This window comes from Gambusia affinis, linkage group LG03, assembly GCF_019740435.1.
Source record: "Gambusia affinis linkage group LG03, SWU_Gaff_1.0, whole genome shotgun sequence".
In the NCBI taxonomy this organism is placed as follows: Eukaryota; Metazoa; Chordata; class Actinopteri; order Cyprinodontiformes; family Poeciliidae; genus Gambusia; species Gambusia affinis.
Window position 1 is genome coordinate 15,542,950 of NC_057870.1, and position 16,083 is coordinate 15,559,032.

The 16,083-nt window shown below is 40.8% G+C and overlaps 1 protein-coding gene across 4 annotated transcripts; it reads left to right on the forward strand.

Annotated features, from left to right (window-relative positions):
- The first annotated feature begins 4,475 nt into the window (after positions 1 to 4,475).
- Positions 4,476 to 15,770, forward strand: dnajb5 (DnaJ heat shock protein family (Hsp40) member B5). 4 transcript variants are annotated; one of them, XM_044111855.1, is made up of 5 exons: positions 5,820 to 6,244; positions 6,386 to 6,460; positions 7,940 to 8,206; positions 9,561 to 10,225; positions 15,487 to 15,770. In XM_044111855.1, exons 3-5 carry the CDS (start codon positions 7,996 to 7,998, stop codon positions 15,718 to 15,720), a joined length of 1,110 nt encoding a protein of 369 aa, XP_043967790.1. In that variant the 5' UTR covers positions 5,820 to 6,244; positions 6,386 to 6,460; positions 7,940 to 7,995; the 3' UTR covers positions 15,721 to 15,770. The 4 variants fall into 4 exon arrangements, with proteins under 4 accessions (XP_043967789.1, XP_043967791.1, XP_043967790.1 ...); XM_044111854.1 differs by lacking the exons at positions 5,820 to 6,244; positions 6,386 to 6,460 and adding an exon at positions 4,476 to 4,877; XM_044111856.1 differs by lacking the exon at positions 6,386 to 6,460 and having other exon boundaries at positions 5,819 to 6,244.
- The last annotated feature ends 313 nt before the right edge of the window (positions 15,771 to 16,083 follow it).

Consider the following 16,083-nt stretch of genomic DNA (forward strand, 5'->3'; position numbering starts at 1 on the left):
GTGCAGACCCGGAGTTGGGTCAGGAATAGCTGCTCCCAGGATGTTTCAGTGCACACTCAGCATCAGCGCCGCATGGGAATTAACTCTCGTCAGTCGCTGGTCACAAGAGCAGAGAAATGTGACTTCATTCTCTGAACGTTTATCAATTATGCAAAAACATCTGCCATTATTGATCTTATGGCAGGTGTGAGAGTCAGGGCTCCCGGTTTCTTTGCTCTGCTGCTTTCATTTCTGCTCAGAGATCATTACTATTATTAATTTTGTGTTTTAATAATGCACTTAAGCTTATCTATTTTCAGCTTAGAACAATTTTACATCAAACACGTTGAGTCAAGTTTAGACTCATCTCACATTTTCTTTCATACGCATAGTGTCAGAACTATTCAGACTGGCTGGATAAGATCTCATATGGAAACTATTATGTTTTTTTGTTTGTTTTGTTGTTATTGTTTTGGGTTTGTTTTTTTTTTTTGTTTTTTTTTGCAATTTTAGTATTATAACTTAATTAAAACTGAAGGAAGGACGTATAATTTCCTTCAGTATTTACTTTCCTATTTTTCAGCTCGGGGAAAAAATTAAGAGAGCACTGCACTGAAACCCACTGAAAACCTCCTGGTTATTCCATCAGATATTGATTTCTGAACTCTTCCTTTCAGACAGCTGTTTGAATCTCACCGTGGTGTTCGCTCTCACTTCAACAGTCTGGAACGCAACACATTAAATGCCTGAGGTTTAAACAGGGCCAACCTCCTTCACAATGCAGTAGTAATCTAATCAAGCCCAAGCATGTGATCTTAGCTAGTGTGTGTGCTAATCAGAACAAAGGTTGTTTCCTTTATTTATGTTGCTTGAGTCCTTCCATATTGTAATAATATCCACGTGTCCAAATATGCCAGGGTGAGTTCTGGCTGTCAGTCCTAATTTCTATCTATTTGGTTATATACATAGCTGCGCAATGTCTCAGTATTCTTCCTCTTTTGACCAAATCCTGCGTCTCTGTGGCTTCACGTCGTGGCCCATGAGTCAGTTCGTGACACCTTGAATTTTCCCTTGGGGATTAATAAAGTATTCTTCATCATCATCATCATCATCATCATCATCATCATCATCATCATCATAATAACACAGGCTAATTGAAATTTCATCATGAGTCCCTCATTGCATTTCCGCCTCACAGATTGAGCTGAGGCTGCACGAATCAAACTCTGCTGCTAAACAGCTGCTCCTCTATGGCAGCTGCAGTGACCAGAAGTCCCTTCCTGCTGCCAAAACACACGGACTCTTCAGCTGGACCCACAAGAATGTCCCCTGAATGTCCCTCTGCGTAGCAGCTTCTCTACATGCTCACATTGTTTCGAATGCTAAATGTGTGTGTTGTTTGCAGCATGTCTGTGTGTGTCAGACAGACTCCTCCATTCAGACGCCCACCGTTCTCACACCTCCTCGCCTCACCGGTGACTCAAACTTAAAGTAGTTTTTATTTCTCTCCCCAGCTCTTCCTCTGGCATCGGCCAATCAGAGCAGAAGTGTCCTGCTGACCGTACCTTTATGGGCACTTAACGATAAAAGTCATCAATAATGACTCAGACCTTCAGCACTGCTGCTCTAATGTGATGTTTCTCTGAGAACGGGACAGGCTGGTTGTTATTTATTTCGGGACTGAGAACACTGATGAAGCCAGAGGGAAACTGTTTAATATTTCGCCCTCAAGATGTTTATCGTTTCACTTTGTTGCAAGCAGTAAATCCTCTTGATTGTAAACAAGCACGAAAATCCTCTGATGAGGGAACATTTTGCTCAGAAAGCCTGTGTTGATTCATTTCTATATAATGGGTCTGATGAGTCAGAAGCTCCGTATAAAAGTAAGGTGTCATATTTAGCTAAAATTAGTCCCAGACTAAGTCGGAACTGATGGCAGTCCAACACTTCGGACGGCCACCGGGCTAACAGGCTGGTTTCTGTAGGTCAGCAGGTTTAGAACATGTTCAAGATGATGCTTTGTTTTCCAGTGGTTAGTTTACAGAAACATGTTTAAAAACCTAGTAGAAATAGTTCAGATTCATCATAAGATGATATTTAGTGATATGTGATGCATTGCATGTTGTTACCATATGACTGTTATTATCATGCATCATATAAATCTTCATCCACAAATTAATGTGCTGCTCATTTTCTCCATAAAACAAAGTGCATCTTTTCTAACAGTTCTGAAATATTGGGGAAATTCTCATAATAAAATTGATTTTTTTTGTTTTTGACAAAATCATCACACCACAAATATTAACCCACTTCATAAAATGCATAGTTTGTATCTTGCAGCTTACGTAGCTGATATGTTACTCTTTAGTCATCGAGAGAGAAGGATGTTGGCTCATTATTTTTGCAAAATCTCTGGATTAGGGCTGCACATTGGCGCAGTTGGTAGAGCTGTTGCCTTGCAGCAAGAAGGCCCTGAGTTCGATTCCCGGCCCGGTGTCTTTCTGCATGGAGTTTGCATGTTCTTCCTGTGCATGGTGGGTTCTCTCCGGGTTCTCCGGCTTCTTCCCACAGTCCAAAAACATGACTGTCAGGTTAATTGGGCTCCCTAGGTGTGAGTGTGAATGGTTGTGTCCGGTATGTCTCTGTGTTGCCCTGCGACAGACTGGCGACCTGTCCAGGGTGAACCCCACCTCTCGCCCGGAACGTAGCTGGTGATAGGAACCAGCAACCCTCCAGACCCCTCTGAGGGACAAGGGTGAACAGAAAATGGATGGATGGATGGATCTCTGGATTATCTGGACTTCTGGATCTGCTCCATCTCGCCGCTGAGGTTTTCTGCAGGATTTCCTTGTGGGGACTTGGATAGTCCACGGTCATGGAAAATAACAGATTTTGAGTCTGATAAACCATTTTCCTGTTGTTTAACTAAATAAATGCTCTCAAATTGAATTCGTTTTGAGGAATTTTGCTCATCTTTACCGGGATGTGTACATGGTGTTTGTAATCATTTATGTTACGTTTTGTGAAGAAAACTATTTTGTGAGAAAGAGTCATAGAGAAAGCATTTATATAGTGAAGACATACAAATTGTTGAAAAAAGAAGTGTCACTTTTGAAACTTTGCAATCTGCTGCAGACCCCCTTAAGCTGCTTTTTAAAAATTACTTTTTAATGGTTTAACTAACTTTCACTGTATATTTATTAAAGAGTCCCACACAAGCGTCCTTTTTTTTTAAACGTCCATCCTGAGGGTCAAGGCTTGGTTATTTTAGCAGAGCTGTCTAAACTTAGATTTTAAGTGGGGGGTAAGGTTTTAGTGTTGCGCCTGTGTAGGGCATTCCTGGTTGGTTGTTAGCAGAAATGTTTTTGTGTCCACCCTCAGCAACGTCCAGCGGCAGCTACAACAGTGGTGCCACAGATCTGCTTCATATGCTGCACATGCTTGGCCATTTTTACATTTTCTTTTAAACTCACAGTGTTTTACAGTTAATTTAATGACTAAACTCAGAAGGCAACTTGTTCCTTGATGATAAAATCTGTCACTTATCAAAGAAACAGTATTAGAAGTAAAGATGTTTGGTAATATTTAGAAATATAGAATGCATTAAATATTTTGTAGTCTGGCAATAATAATAATAAAAAAAGCTGAAATTGCTAAAATAACTAAATTAGGACTTTAACACAACTTTCACACTACAAATGTGTTTCTTAGTAACTATAACAGCTGGTGACAGCAGTGGTGCATGATATGGGTGGGATGGCTCAACACCCAGGGCACCTTTGTATCAAGGGTGGCATAAATGTGCAATAATGATGTCAGTTACATCTCAAAATGCATATGCAGTGTTTTATAAACCTTTCAGCCCCGCCCCTGTGTTGTGGACAGTTTAGTCGAAGTCATGTAAGAAAATGTGTCTGGTTCTGATTCTGAAGTTAGTGCTGGGAAATAAAGCCTTAGATTAAATGCATAGAAGGAAAGTGAGGTAGAGAGAGATGTCTGGTTAATTTAAAGCCTCCACGCTGTGATTTGATGATTGCAGTCTTCTTAGAGATAGGAGGTAAAGATGCGGGTGTGAGTGGAGTCATCTCATGACTCAGACCAGGCACGAGGCACGACTGTAGCACCGCGCGCACGGACACGCACACCCACATTTTTTTTAGATCAGCATCAAAAAACCGGACTCTATCTCTTTTGTGGACAGCTGATTTACAGCAATCGTTTGTCCAATCTAATGAGAGCAAAAAGAAAGAAAGAAAGAAAGAAATATACTTTTTTTTTATATAGTTTGGGGAAACATTTTTTTTGGTTGTTCTTCAAAAAATCCAGTGGGGGGGCAAAAAAAAAAAAAGAAGAAGAAAAATGACTCCTGCAGGCCGGCTGAGGGGGCTGGGTCTGGTCTGGTCTCCATATTTCAGGCACAAGTCCAGGGACGGACACCGCAGCAGTAGGGTCAGTAGGGGGATTTTAAAATATAGGTTTTACTTTTAAAGGATTATAAAGTTTAAGAAGAGGGTGGATTTTCCAAACAACCATCAGAGTTAAGTTATTCACGCCGTTGAATCGATAACTAGAGACATCGATTTAGACACATTTCTCTCCCTGATTCTTGGAACCAGTCTGTTTCTGCTTCCCCATAAACACAGCACTGCTACAGATTTGGCTCTGAGGTTTTCCACCGAGACGTCAGGCGGGCGGACCTCAGCGTTTGGTCACTGGTTATTTCAGAGCCCGTGATCCCCGCCGGTCGGTGCTGCGTCCTGACGTCAGGTTGTTATAAGGAGGCAACGGAACCGGAGCGGTTGGGCAGACAGCGGGGCTGAAGGGGAGAAAGGAGCGCAGAAACAGGCTGAAGGAAGCCGGACCATGCTGATCTGATTCTGCACTGACAGGGCATTGTGGTAGGGCTTTGTCTTCGCTTCTTTTACGTGGTCTGTGGGCCTGCATATGAGCATGTATGTGTTGGAAAATAAGCGGAAAGATTGAGCTTTATTTTTGGCATCACATCGCAAATTGGAACTGTTTCTTTAAGTAGAGGACACAAGAAAAAAAATAAATAAAAAATTCCTCCTCATTTTGCTCTCTGGAGACTGCTGTGCTCTGTTGAGAGGCACTGCAGTGAGGGGGGTCTCTCCTGCCCATAAGGCTGGTTGAACACAATGGATTCAGGCAGTGTATCACCGTGGTCTGCAGTGGGCTGCTTCCTTCTGCTTTCACACAAAATCTCCTGAGAGTCCAGAAGAGGTGATTAAGGGGAAATTATTCTGGAGCTACCAGGCAGAGTTGATGTGGAGAAGCCCTTTTGGTTACAGTAAGATGAAGGGGATTCCTCTGCTCTCCATCTCAGACTACATCATCACCATATCTCCATGGCAACAGTTGGTGAAACTAGCACTCTCTGTTCCCTACATATCACTTAATAGATCTCACCCTAAGTCTCCAAATGAGATATCTGGAGGGTGCATGGCAGATCCAGGGCCGGCCTGAGGTTGTCTGAGGTCCTGAGCAGAATTTCATTTGGGGGCCCCTTCCAGCAAAACCCATTACCATTGAGAGCCACACTTAGACCTCAGGTGTGGCTGTTTAATCTCTTCCACCACAAACTAGTGGCTTAGTTAGTTTTTTGAAAATGGTTAAAATTTTCAAAGTCAGATTTCTTTCTTGGTTAGTCTGACGACGGCTGTCATCAGTACATTTTTCTTTCTTTTTTTTTTTTTTTTTTACAGGTTTAGGAGATTGGGGGGAAAAGGGTGTATTTTCAAATTAATTATACCAAATCAAGTCAAATTTAGTGTAACTAAAAGTAAAAATGTTACATCGGATGTATGCCAGGTAGGTAGCAGATATCACTGCATTGTTGTATGAAACCATAACATTTTATTATTATTAAGAAACACATCAACACTATTGTTTTTTTTTTTGTTTTTTTTACTTTAACATGAAAATGCAATGAACCTCTATGGGGTAATTTTGAATCTTAACTGGGTGTGATATTTACCATTTTGCAAATAGAAATAGGCATTCAAGTCTAAAGATAACAGAAGAAATAAGTCAGAAATCAGTCAGCGCTGCATGAAACTAACGTGTGAGGTTTTTATTTTGAAGAACAACACATGTCTTTTTGTAATGATGTAAAGAGTTCCATAAGCAACCACTCAAATAATGCTGGTTCTTGTTGCTCAGCAGTTCAGTAAGTAACATGGCGACTGTGGTGACAGTTGTGGGTTTGATTCCAGCTTCCTTGCGCCACATGTTGGTGTGCTGCTAGGTGAGGCACTTAACTACAACTTGCCTTCTGATCTGTGTATGTAACTCTGCAGGAATTAAAACTTAATTGTTACTACAAATTTAAAACTCTTGGGATTTTTCCAACTGATTCTTTCATAAATCTACCATGAGTAACTTCAAGATTTGGTGCAAGTCCTCCAGGCCAGCAGGGGGCCATCAGCAGCTGTAAAGTAGGCCTCTTTGGCCAGGTCATCAGGTGATTCTCAATAATTTTGAATATAATTGACAAATGTCTGTATTTCAATAATTTAGTTCAGAACGTTAAACTGAAACACTGCATAGATCGTGTAAACATGTATTTAAAGTGTTTATTTCTGTCAGTTTTGATGATATTGCCAGGGTCTTGGGGTGTTTGAGTTTTTTTGTGTTTATTATTTATGGGTTCCTTAGTTTCAATTCTTTGTTTTAGGTCAGCTGTGTTTCTGTTTTTCTTTGCTTCAGCCCTCTCTTAGTTACTCCAGTTTAACTATGTTCCTAATCTCTGGTTATTTGTTAGTATTAGATTAATTTTTACTAAGTTTATCCATTTTTGACCCATGTGCCATTTTCTCTCTTTCTCTCCCCTCACACCGTCAACCCATTCTGATCATCCATATATTTCTTGTTCAGTAATCAATATCCCCAGTATATATAAATCTCATTCTCAGTCACTCATTGATGGTGCTTCTTGTTAAATCTAATTTGTTCCTGCTGTGATTTTTTTTTTTTGTTTTGCTCTGGCTCCTTGTATTCCTTGTGATTTTTTGTATTTTTTTGTTCTTCATTTTTTATTAAAATTTAAAAACTACTCGCCATCTCCACCTTGTTGCAACACCACACTCATCTTGATAGATATTGGTTCAGAGCTTATTAATAATTTTTTTTTAGAAAACTGTAAAATTGCAAATAACCAATAAAAAAGTATTTTTTATTCAGAAATGCAGGCTACTTAAATTTTTTGCTGTCATTTCATGACCAGAGCTCCTTTTGCATGAGATGATCAGCTGGTGGTTCTGTGGATGTTAAGGAAGCCCGGGTTGTGTTAACTGCAACCTTGTCTTTCCACTCTGTATCTGCACTCTGTGATCCTGATACACTCAACCTAGAGTCTGTGTCTAGATACAAGCTCTCCATTTGTGTTTATGCGGTCAAATACAGAATTTAGTTTCACCTGACAAGAGGGCTTTGAACCAAGAAGCAACAGTCCGCTTCGTCCAGTTAGAAGTTTTAACACAAGGAATGTAACATTTTGTGTGCAACATCCTCAATCCTTGCATACAAAGGGCGTGATGGCCTTGACATTCCAGGTCCAGCTGCAATCCTCACATTGTAAATCTCCTCCAAACCCTTAAATATGCTTTGCCTTGTAATTGTCTAAAAGCTATGGTTATTCCTACTATTTCTGCATCTTTTTCTACCACACTTTATCCCACCATGGAACATTTATTGGTCCTATCTTATGTTATAATTATGATAGAAACTGAATTGTGGGTTTTCAATTGCTGTAAACCATAACAAATGTATAAATTGTACAAGTCTGTGTATTAGATTCATGTGAGTTAAACTTTTCAAATTAAATAAGTTAACTTTTTAACATAACTCTAAGCTGCTGAGATGCATCTAGCTTGTCATTCTCGGCAGCATCTGTATCAGACGATTGTTATGAGACTCTTATTGTGTCCTTGTGTCTCACCAGTGATACAGCACAGTCTGAGCTGAAGAGAGGGCTTCTGGGTCCTGAGAGGCGCAGGTATGGGGAAGGACTACTACAAGACCCTTGGGATCCCCAAAGGCTCCAACGAGGATGAGATCAAGAAGGCCTACCGACGGATGGCGCTGCGCTTCCATCCGGACAAGAACACAGATCCAAACGCGGAGGAGAAATTCAAGGAAATCGCAGAGGCCTATGAGGTTCTCAGTGACCCCAAGAAAAGGGTCATCTACGACCAGCTGGGAGAGGAAGGTGAGGAGAATACGGGCGCTGTGAAAACTTTTGGAGAGCAAGAAGCATGCAGGGCTCATTTTGTCTGAGAAGCCAGGAGGCATTTCTACTGAGGTAACTCAGGCACAGGTCTAATATCACACAAATATGCGTTAGTCACTCAAGTAATAATGTTTTCTCCTTCATGTTTTTCTATTTTATGTGTGATTGTTGGTTATTATAGTGTCAACAACCCTCACCAGGTCCAATAACTCATAGTCCTCCTCAGCTGCTGTTGTGATCTGTGTATGAATGTGTGTGTGAGTTCCCTGACAGACAGATGGCTCGAGATCATGATGCTGCTGCGATATGAATAGCAGCAACTGCTGTAGTTTGCATTTGTGGGCGTTTTGTGCATGCATGTGTGTATTTGTGTGAGTTTGTTGCTGGCAGTGACCTCGTATTTCAGTCACTGTTGCTCCACTGGCAGCACTGCTGGAAGATCGGTGATGCTGTGGGATTTTTTTCCCGCCCACGATGGTTTAGTCTCTCTGCTTTTTGAGAGAGATCCTCTTGTCTGGTATCTGATTTTATACAGACTTCCAAAACTTTTTTTAATTTAAAATTTGCATGTTTTCAGGTTATTTTTCTAAAAAAAAATTTCCTCTGAAGTTTTAATATAAGTTTGGACATTTTAGTACAAAATATTTATCTATCTTATCTGTAGGTACCACAAATTTCAAAACAACACAACGCTGAAACATACTCCTGCTTTTGGCTTCTCTACTAACTTGTAAACTTTTATTGCATAGTCAACAATACAGTAATACTGAAAGTTGACACTGACTTAAAATATGCAGTGAGGGAATGTCTCTATTCCTTTTTCATTCATGAAATCAAAATAAGTCCAACTGGCCCTCCATATAATTCAGGTCATGAAAGGGTTAATGCTCCAAGTCCCAGGTTAGGTAAACATGAATTTGAAGGTAACTAAGGCCCAAAATGTGATGAAAAGACTTTTTCTAAAATTTGAAATGCATTTGTAGTCAGTCTGTATGTAAAAAAACAAAATACTGACGGGTGAAATGATAAAATCAACATTTGATGAGTAAAATTAAAGATAAAGAATGTAAAAGAAATACTAAAACTAAAGACGAGATAAGTCGGAAAATCAAACATTTGTTCATTCTAAATTTGTCTTAATTTTTTTCATACTTATCAACACCTGGGAAATGGTAATAAAAATATGATACTGTTCCAGGTTGTTTGATGCGGCCATTGGTCAGAGCCAGCACACTCTGGGGTCAGAGTGTGTTAGAAGATGTTCACAGATGCACAGGGTTTTTAGCGTGTGTTTGTATGGTCAATAATTTCTTAGCCCTCTGTTCTGTTACAGGTTTGAAGACAGGAGGCAGCAGCTCTTCTGGCGCTCCTGGCAGCTCGACGCATCACTACACTTTCCATGGCGACCCTCACGCCACCTTTGCCTCTTTCTTCGGGGGCTCCAACCCTTTCGACATGTTCTTCGGCTCCAGCCGCAGCCACAGCCGCTCCAACGGTTTCCCCTTCCACAACGACCACAGCAACGGCACAGAGCAGGACACAGAAATGGATGAGGATGACCCCTTTGCTCATTTTGGGAGACAGTTTGGCTTTCCTGGAGGAATGAACAATGGCTTTCCAGGGGAGGGTCGCAGGAGGAGGGGGCCAACCCCGTCAGAGCGCCTGGGAACCAACCGGAAGCACCAGGACGCGCCGGTGGTCCACGAGCTGAAGGTCTCACTGGAGGAGATCTTCCACGGCTGCACCAAACGCATGAAGATCACTCGCCGCAGGCTGAATCCAGACGGTAGGAGCATGAGAACGGAGGATAAGATCCTCAACATCGTCATCAAGAAGGGCTGGAAGGAGGGGACCAAGATTACTTTCCCAAAGGAGGGGGACGAGACCCCAGAGAACATTCCTGCCGACATAGTGTTTGTGCTTAAAGACAAGGGACATGCCCACTTCAAAAGAGACGGTTCCAATATCATTTATAACTGCAAGATAACCCTAAAAGAGGTACGTCCAACTTATTTAATCTCTGTTCATCATCTCATGTTGTAGCTCTACCCACAGATTAGTTGCTAATTATTTAGAGGGATTTTGATTTCCAGTGGATCCAGTCAAGCAAACACTCACTGCAGTCACACAGCTGGGAAGATTTGGGATAGAAAGGCCTCAAACAGTGACTTTCTAAAGCTTTTCTACATGTATTATCTTCAGCCACACAATTTAGCACATCTTACTGGGATTTTATGTGATAGACCAAAAGAAAAATTGTTTGCTAATTTAAGTCGGGTATGTAGAGTAAAAGAAAAATCTAAAACATACCGGACATGTTTTAGATGAAGGACTGGAGTCTCTCATCTTTGAACAAAAAAAAAAAGAAAATTCCCAAAATTTAAACATCTTAATCTTAAGAAAAAGAAAAGAAATGAAACACTTCTTTAAAAATAACAACATGTACATATTTGTTTAAAAAGTTGTCTTTTTTCAAAAAGTCATGTGACATTTAATGCTCTAAACAAGTTCTATTTGCCCAATCCGAGAGCAAAACGGCTCTTTAGGTTGCAAACTCCTGATCTGTCACATAAGATTTTAATAAAACACTTTATATTTGTGGTTGCTACGTGAGAAAATGTAAAAGCGCTGAAGGCTTGTGAATATTCCTACAACGCACTTTATTCTGCTCCTCAATCCTAGATGTGGTCATTGCTGGAGGTCAGGATCAGTCGGAGCAGAGTCTCTGCCACCCACATGTGAGAGAGGAAGCAGGAATGTGGTGTCCTGGTGTGACAGGCATAGAACCACCATCCTCATTCGTTATGCGCATCAGCGTGAAATCATATACATAAACACCTGAGACAGCACACAAGTATCCACCTCCTGCAAACACATTCAGATAAAGATGGATTGTAGTGTTACAGTGGTGGCAATCCCAGCTTCTGTTTTTGCAACTGGCAGGATATTTAATTGGCCGCTCCTACAGTGTGGAGGGCACTGGGTGCTCCGTTGCTTTAGAGTTTCCATTAAGGTTGCCACGTCCTGACAGTCAACCTGATGGTAGGTTCGCTGAGAGCACCAGGGATGTCAGCGCTGTCCTTTGTATGCAGCTTAAGCCAATTTGTATGGTTTTTCTGTAAACTTTTCCAAATAACCAGCTAGGTAATGGATCAGTGGCCTCACACAGCAACTCTGCACAGACTAGAGCACATTGGAGTTTATTGAGTCATATTTAAAGCTGGAGATGTTGTTTAATCAAACCTGCAAGCGATTAAGTTTGCACTTTGCAACTCCCACAGCTAAAACCTTCTCATCTTTCAACAGCCAGATAAGAGACTTAAGTCTGGTGGAGTTAAACATGAGATGAGGCAGAGTAGGGGAAATGTGTCTGGGGTGGGGGCTGCATCCTGGGAGTTTTAGGAAAGTGGGTCAGATGATTTAGTTTCCTAAGCAAAAATGAGCTCATATATCTCTCTTCCTTCTGCTCTGCTTTCTTCAGAAAATGCAGAGGAATGCTGCAGTGAAAAAAACAGCTTCAAATGCAGGCTGTGCACACTCCGATCTATCAAAGTGTAAAATATGTCATGCAACACATAAAACAAATTCTGTCACAAGAATAATTGCTGCCATAAATAAAAGCCAGCTTGTTGTATCTAAGGAGCAAAACAGAACCGTTTGAATGTGTTGATGTTCACGGTTTGAGTATTAAATATTATGTCATATTTTGACAACTGGATTCTTCCCTAGCTATGAGGTTGCTCCGTTTTGTTTTCTGCCAGAAGCATCCCTCAGGAGGCAGCTTAGTTTAGTGCTGCCAATTCTGCTTTGCCATGCTGTGACACTCGTGGGAGACGTTCATCCCTGCAGCCTCTCCAAAAGTCATGTAGCTCAGGTCTGACACTCTGATTTCTCTAGAAGCAGATTCTTTCCAAACTCACAGGAGGCCAGAATGTAGCGATGATAATGGCTCAGTGCACTCCAGTCAAAATGGGACGTCTGTCTTCCATCAACTTAATAGTCGCTGATGCGGATGATGAATCTTTTCTATTAGATTTTGTGCAGTTCTGGATTTTTGAATTGATATTTTGGTAAACTCTTACCTGCAGTAGAGATCTCTCATAGCATTCCCATTAATGTCAATCCAGATTAGTAGGACCCAATGGCTGAACGTAACAACTTGTTCCACAGGAACCAAGACCAAAGTAAACTTTTACCATCTTTAAGCAACTCTAGTCTCAAAATAGTCAAGCAATTTATGCAAATGATGAATATGATGCTGTATGTCATGGATATTTCTGAATTAATCTGTATTAAACAACTTATTTTTGTCAAGGGGGAAAAGAAATTGTCAAAATATTGCAAGCGGTCTTGCAAGAAAATCTCACAAGTCAATGCAGAGCCAAATTACAATGTGTGGACAAAAACTGATTACACAGCACAAATAATGTATTAAAAGCTTTTCTTCCATCTTTATGCAACTGAAAGAAAAAAAACAGTGTTTTCAGTTTAACTCTGGCTTCTCTTTTCTTTTCAGTTTGGTAAACCTTTTTAAAGTCTTTTTGTAGTCGTCATGCAGTAGAGCCACTTTTCTGTTCCTGCAATAGAATTGAGACAAGAAATTACCTCCCCGAAAAAACGCATGTCAAATGTACAAAATGGATCTTTTGTAGGATGTTTCAATGCTCCTTTCTGCTCCAGACTTCTCCCCAACAGTTCACAGAAAGCTTGAACTCAGGTCATGTTGCAAGGCAGCTCTGTATGGTTTAGTGATGTTGTTTGCAGCTACGGATTTAAAGTGTTACCATTATACTTTACTTACTGCAATGAAAGAAAAATTGGTAATAAAAAGTACTTTTAATACATCTGTCACTGCACATAGCCTGGGATACAAAAACACCAATATTATTCTAAAAATAGAACAATGACAGCCTTCATCAAACAAGGTCCTCCACTACCTCATTTACATTAAGCAGTAATGTGTTGCTAGACAAAAAATAAATGAATTTATCAAATTGTCTTGAAATATATTGAGGTTTATTAATGATTTCAGTAAACCTGCAGTGGAAAATGATAGTTTAAACAGTAAAAGTATGAATCTCAACCTACTGTCTGTTTTGATAACAAACTACAATTTTAAAAAACGATCGCAATAAATCGTTGTTCTAAGTAATACTTCCTCACCCAGTTATATATGATAATTATCCATTCCTGCTTCTGAGAGCTACTTTATTAATCCATTAATTACCACTTCAACGTTTTTGTGGCATACTGTTTTTGCTGTTTAAAAGAAGTACAGAGAACAAAACGTGTAAAGTGGAATGAATGCCTGCTGTAGAAGTAAAGCATTGCATAAAATTAAACTACCGTATCAGTTTGAGTGAAAGCTATTTTACTCTGCAGCTATTCTGACAAGATACACTTGGCATGTTCTGTTCTCAGCACATATTTGAAAGAGGTGGCGCTGCACCTCCTTCTTCAGTTTCCTGTGTAAATGATCATCAATGTCAGTCCACATCTTTGAGAGGACCCTTTCGATTAAGAGGATAGTTATCTGTTGCATCCTGAAGCAAACACAAAACAGAACTTTTAGGTTTTAAGCAGGATGGATATTTGGCTCTGAGAAAATCTTGAGAGTTTACTTTCCGCAAAAAGTGTCAGTGTTTGTTCGCATGTGCCAGTCTCTGCGGTGCTGTTGTCTGAGCAGAGCCTTATGCAATCACTGATCAGATGGGAGTGTACTCTCAGTGTTATGGCAACCTGTATCTGTGTGTAAGATCTGCATTAGTGAATGAAAGTGTTCAGAACTGGAGGATGAGTCTCTAAGGCGGCCAAAAGTCCAGGTCAAAGGGCAACGTATGTATTGGATGACAGGACGCTGATGTCATGGCTGGAAAATCGCTGTCTGTGACAGCTGCTCCCCGTGACCCGACAGTCGATGGTCCATATTTACTTTCTATCAGACAGAACAAGAAAACCCAGCACCGTTTAGCAAGTACAGACATAGATGTGCTGTGAGGTTGAGCTTGTGCAAAGACACAATTACATTCTGAAAAGCTGGTGGAGTGGAAATTAATAGTACTTGGAACTTAATTTATTTTCCTTAATGTTTGGCATTATGAATTCGCTTCAAGATGCATTCTCAAAAACAACTCTGTATTGATTATAGTAATTATGAAATTGTTTATTTTAAAGTTTGTAGATTATCTGTGAACCACCTGATTCCTTATCAGTGAACTTTCATGGCTCATATCTTTCTGCTGAACGACTATTAAACCTTCCCCATGATTGTGTGGGTCACAACATAACATTTCTTTGCTAAATAGGATGTTTTTGGTCTTATTCAAATTTTCTGATCAATTGAACTCTGAGTTGCCATTACCTGTAACCTATTTGAAATATACTATTCTATATCCTATATATTATTCTATATTTGAATATAAACACAAGTTTCACTTGCATATACATTTCAATGTTACTATTTTGTTTATTTCGTCGTACTCTCATGACCCGAACCTTTCGGATTTGTAACTGTGTGCTCATCTCCATCTGTGTCTCTTCACACCTGACTTTTTTTTATTTTACTGCTTTTCTTTGTAGCAGTTGCTCCTAAGTGTTATATAAAGTCTGTTGTTCATTCAGATATTCAGTCGCACAGTTAAAAATAGTTGTTTCTGTTCAGCCTTAATATCCCGAAAGATGCCCACCACAAAGCCTGTGAAGTCGTTAAAACCCACATGTCTCTGGATTCATGGTACATTGTGATAAGGAGGTTATGCTTATGTGTGTGTGTGTCTGCGTGCTTGTGCGTGGGCGTGTGTGTGTGTGTGCGCCGCCAGGCCTGACTGTGTGGATCTGACAAGCCCTCCAACTATTCTCGAGCTCAGCCGATTCCTGCCTCACTTCATTAGTCCAAGATATGAGGGTGCTGCTAAAATTAGTCCCCAGTGCAATGCTGACACACACTTGTGCATTCACACAACACACAAAGACCTGAAAACTTTTCCGATGCCAAGTTCCTAATGTTCTTTTCCAGAGGCGGTTCTCCAGACCCGGCAGCGCTGTAGTCTAAGCTAAGTGATCTTTAAAGTGGAACGCTCTCTGTTTTCCACACACACAGCACAGAAAACACAACAGCATGATGTTGTGTTTTGGGGGTGGAGGGGAGATAAACTCCAGTTTTACCTCATGGAAACATTAAGTCATTAGGATATTCATGGCTTTGGAATTCATTTCTCTCTATAGACTTTAACCCTCTGTGTTTCCTCTCTCTTTTCCAGGCGCTGTGTGGCTGCACTCTTAGTATTCCCACGCTGGAAAACCGCGTCATCTCGCTCCCTTGCCACGACATCATCAAGCCAGGAACGTTGAAGCGGGTCAGGGGGGAAGGTCTGCCTTTCCCCAAGAACCCGTCGCAGCGCGGTGACCTCATCGTGGAGTTTTCTGTCCGTTTTCCTGACAGGATCCCCCCGCAGTCCCGAGAGATTATCAGACAGCACCTCCCCCAGTCGTAGGAGGACCCCTCTGAGCCCTCCACCGGCAAATAAAACTACCCATCATACAACCTCATCTACTCCTCCCATATATGGTAGTTATGGTTTTAATGTCCTGTGTTGATCACAACATCTTAGAAGGACAGACAAAGGGACAGATTTCAGGATTTAATTTAGCTTTGTATGTGCTGTCTTTTGGTCCAAGCACACACCCACACACACACACACACGCACACACGCACACACACACATGAGTCCCCAGACAGTGAAGCGGTGCTGAGGCTGGGCTGTGCACAACTGTGGTTTCTACCCAACCTTCTTTTCTGAACTGTTTTTTACAAATTTATCAACGGTTTTATAAGCTCGCCTCCTCTCCAATCCTTG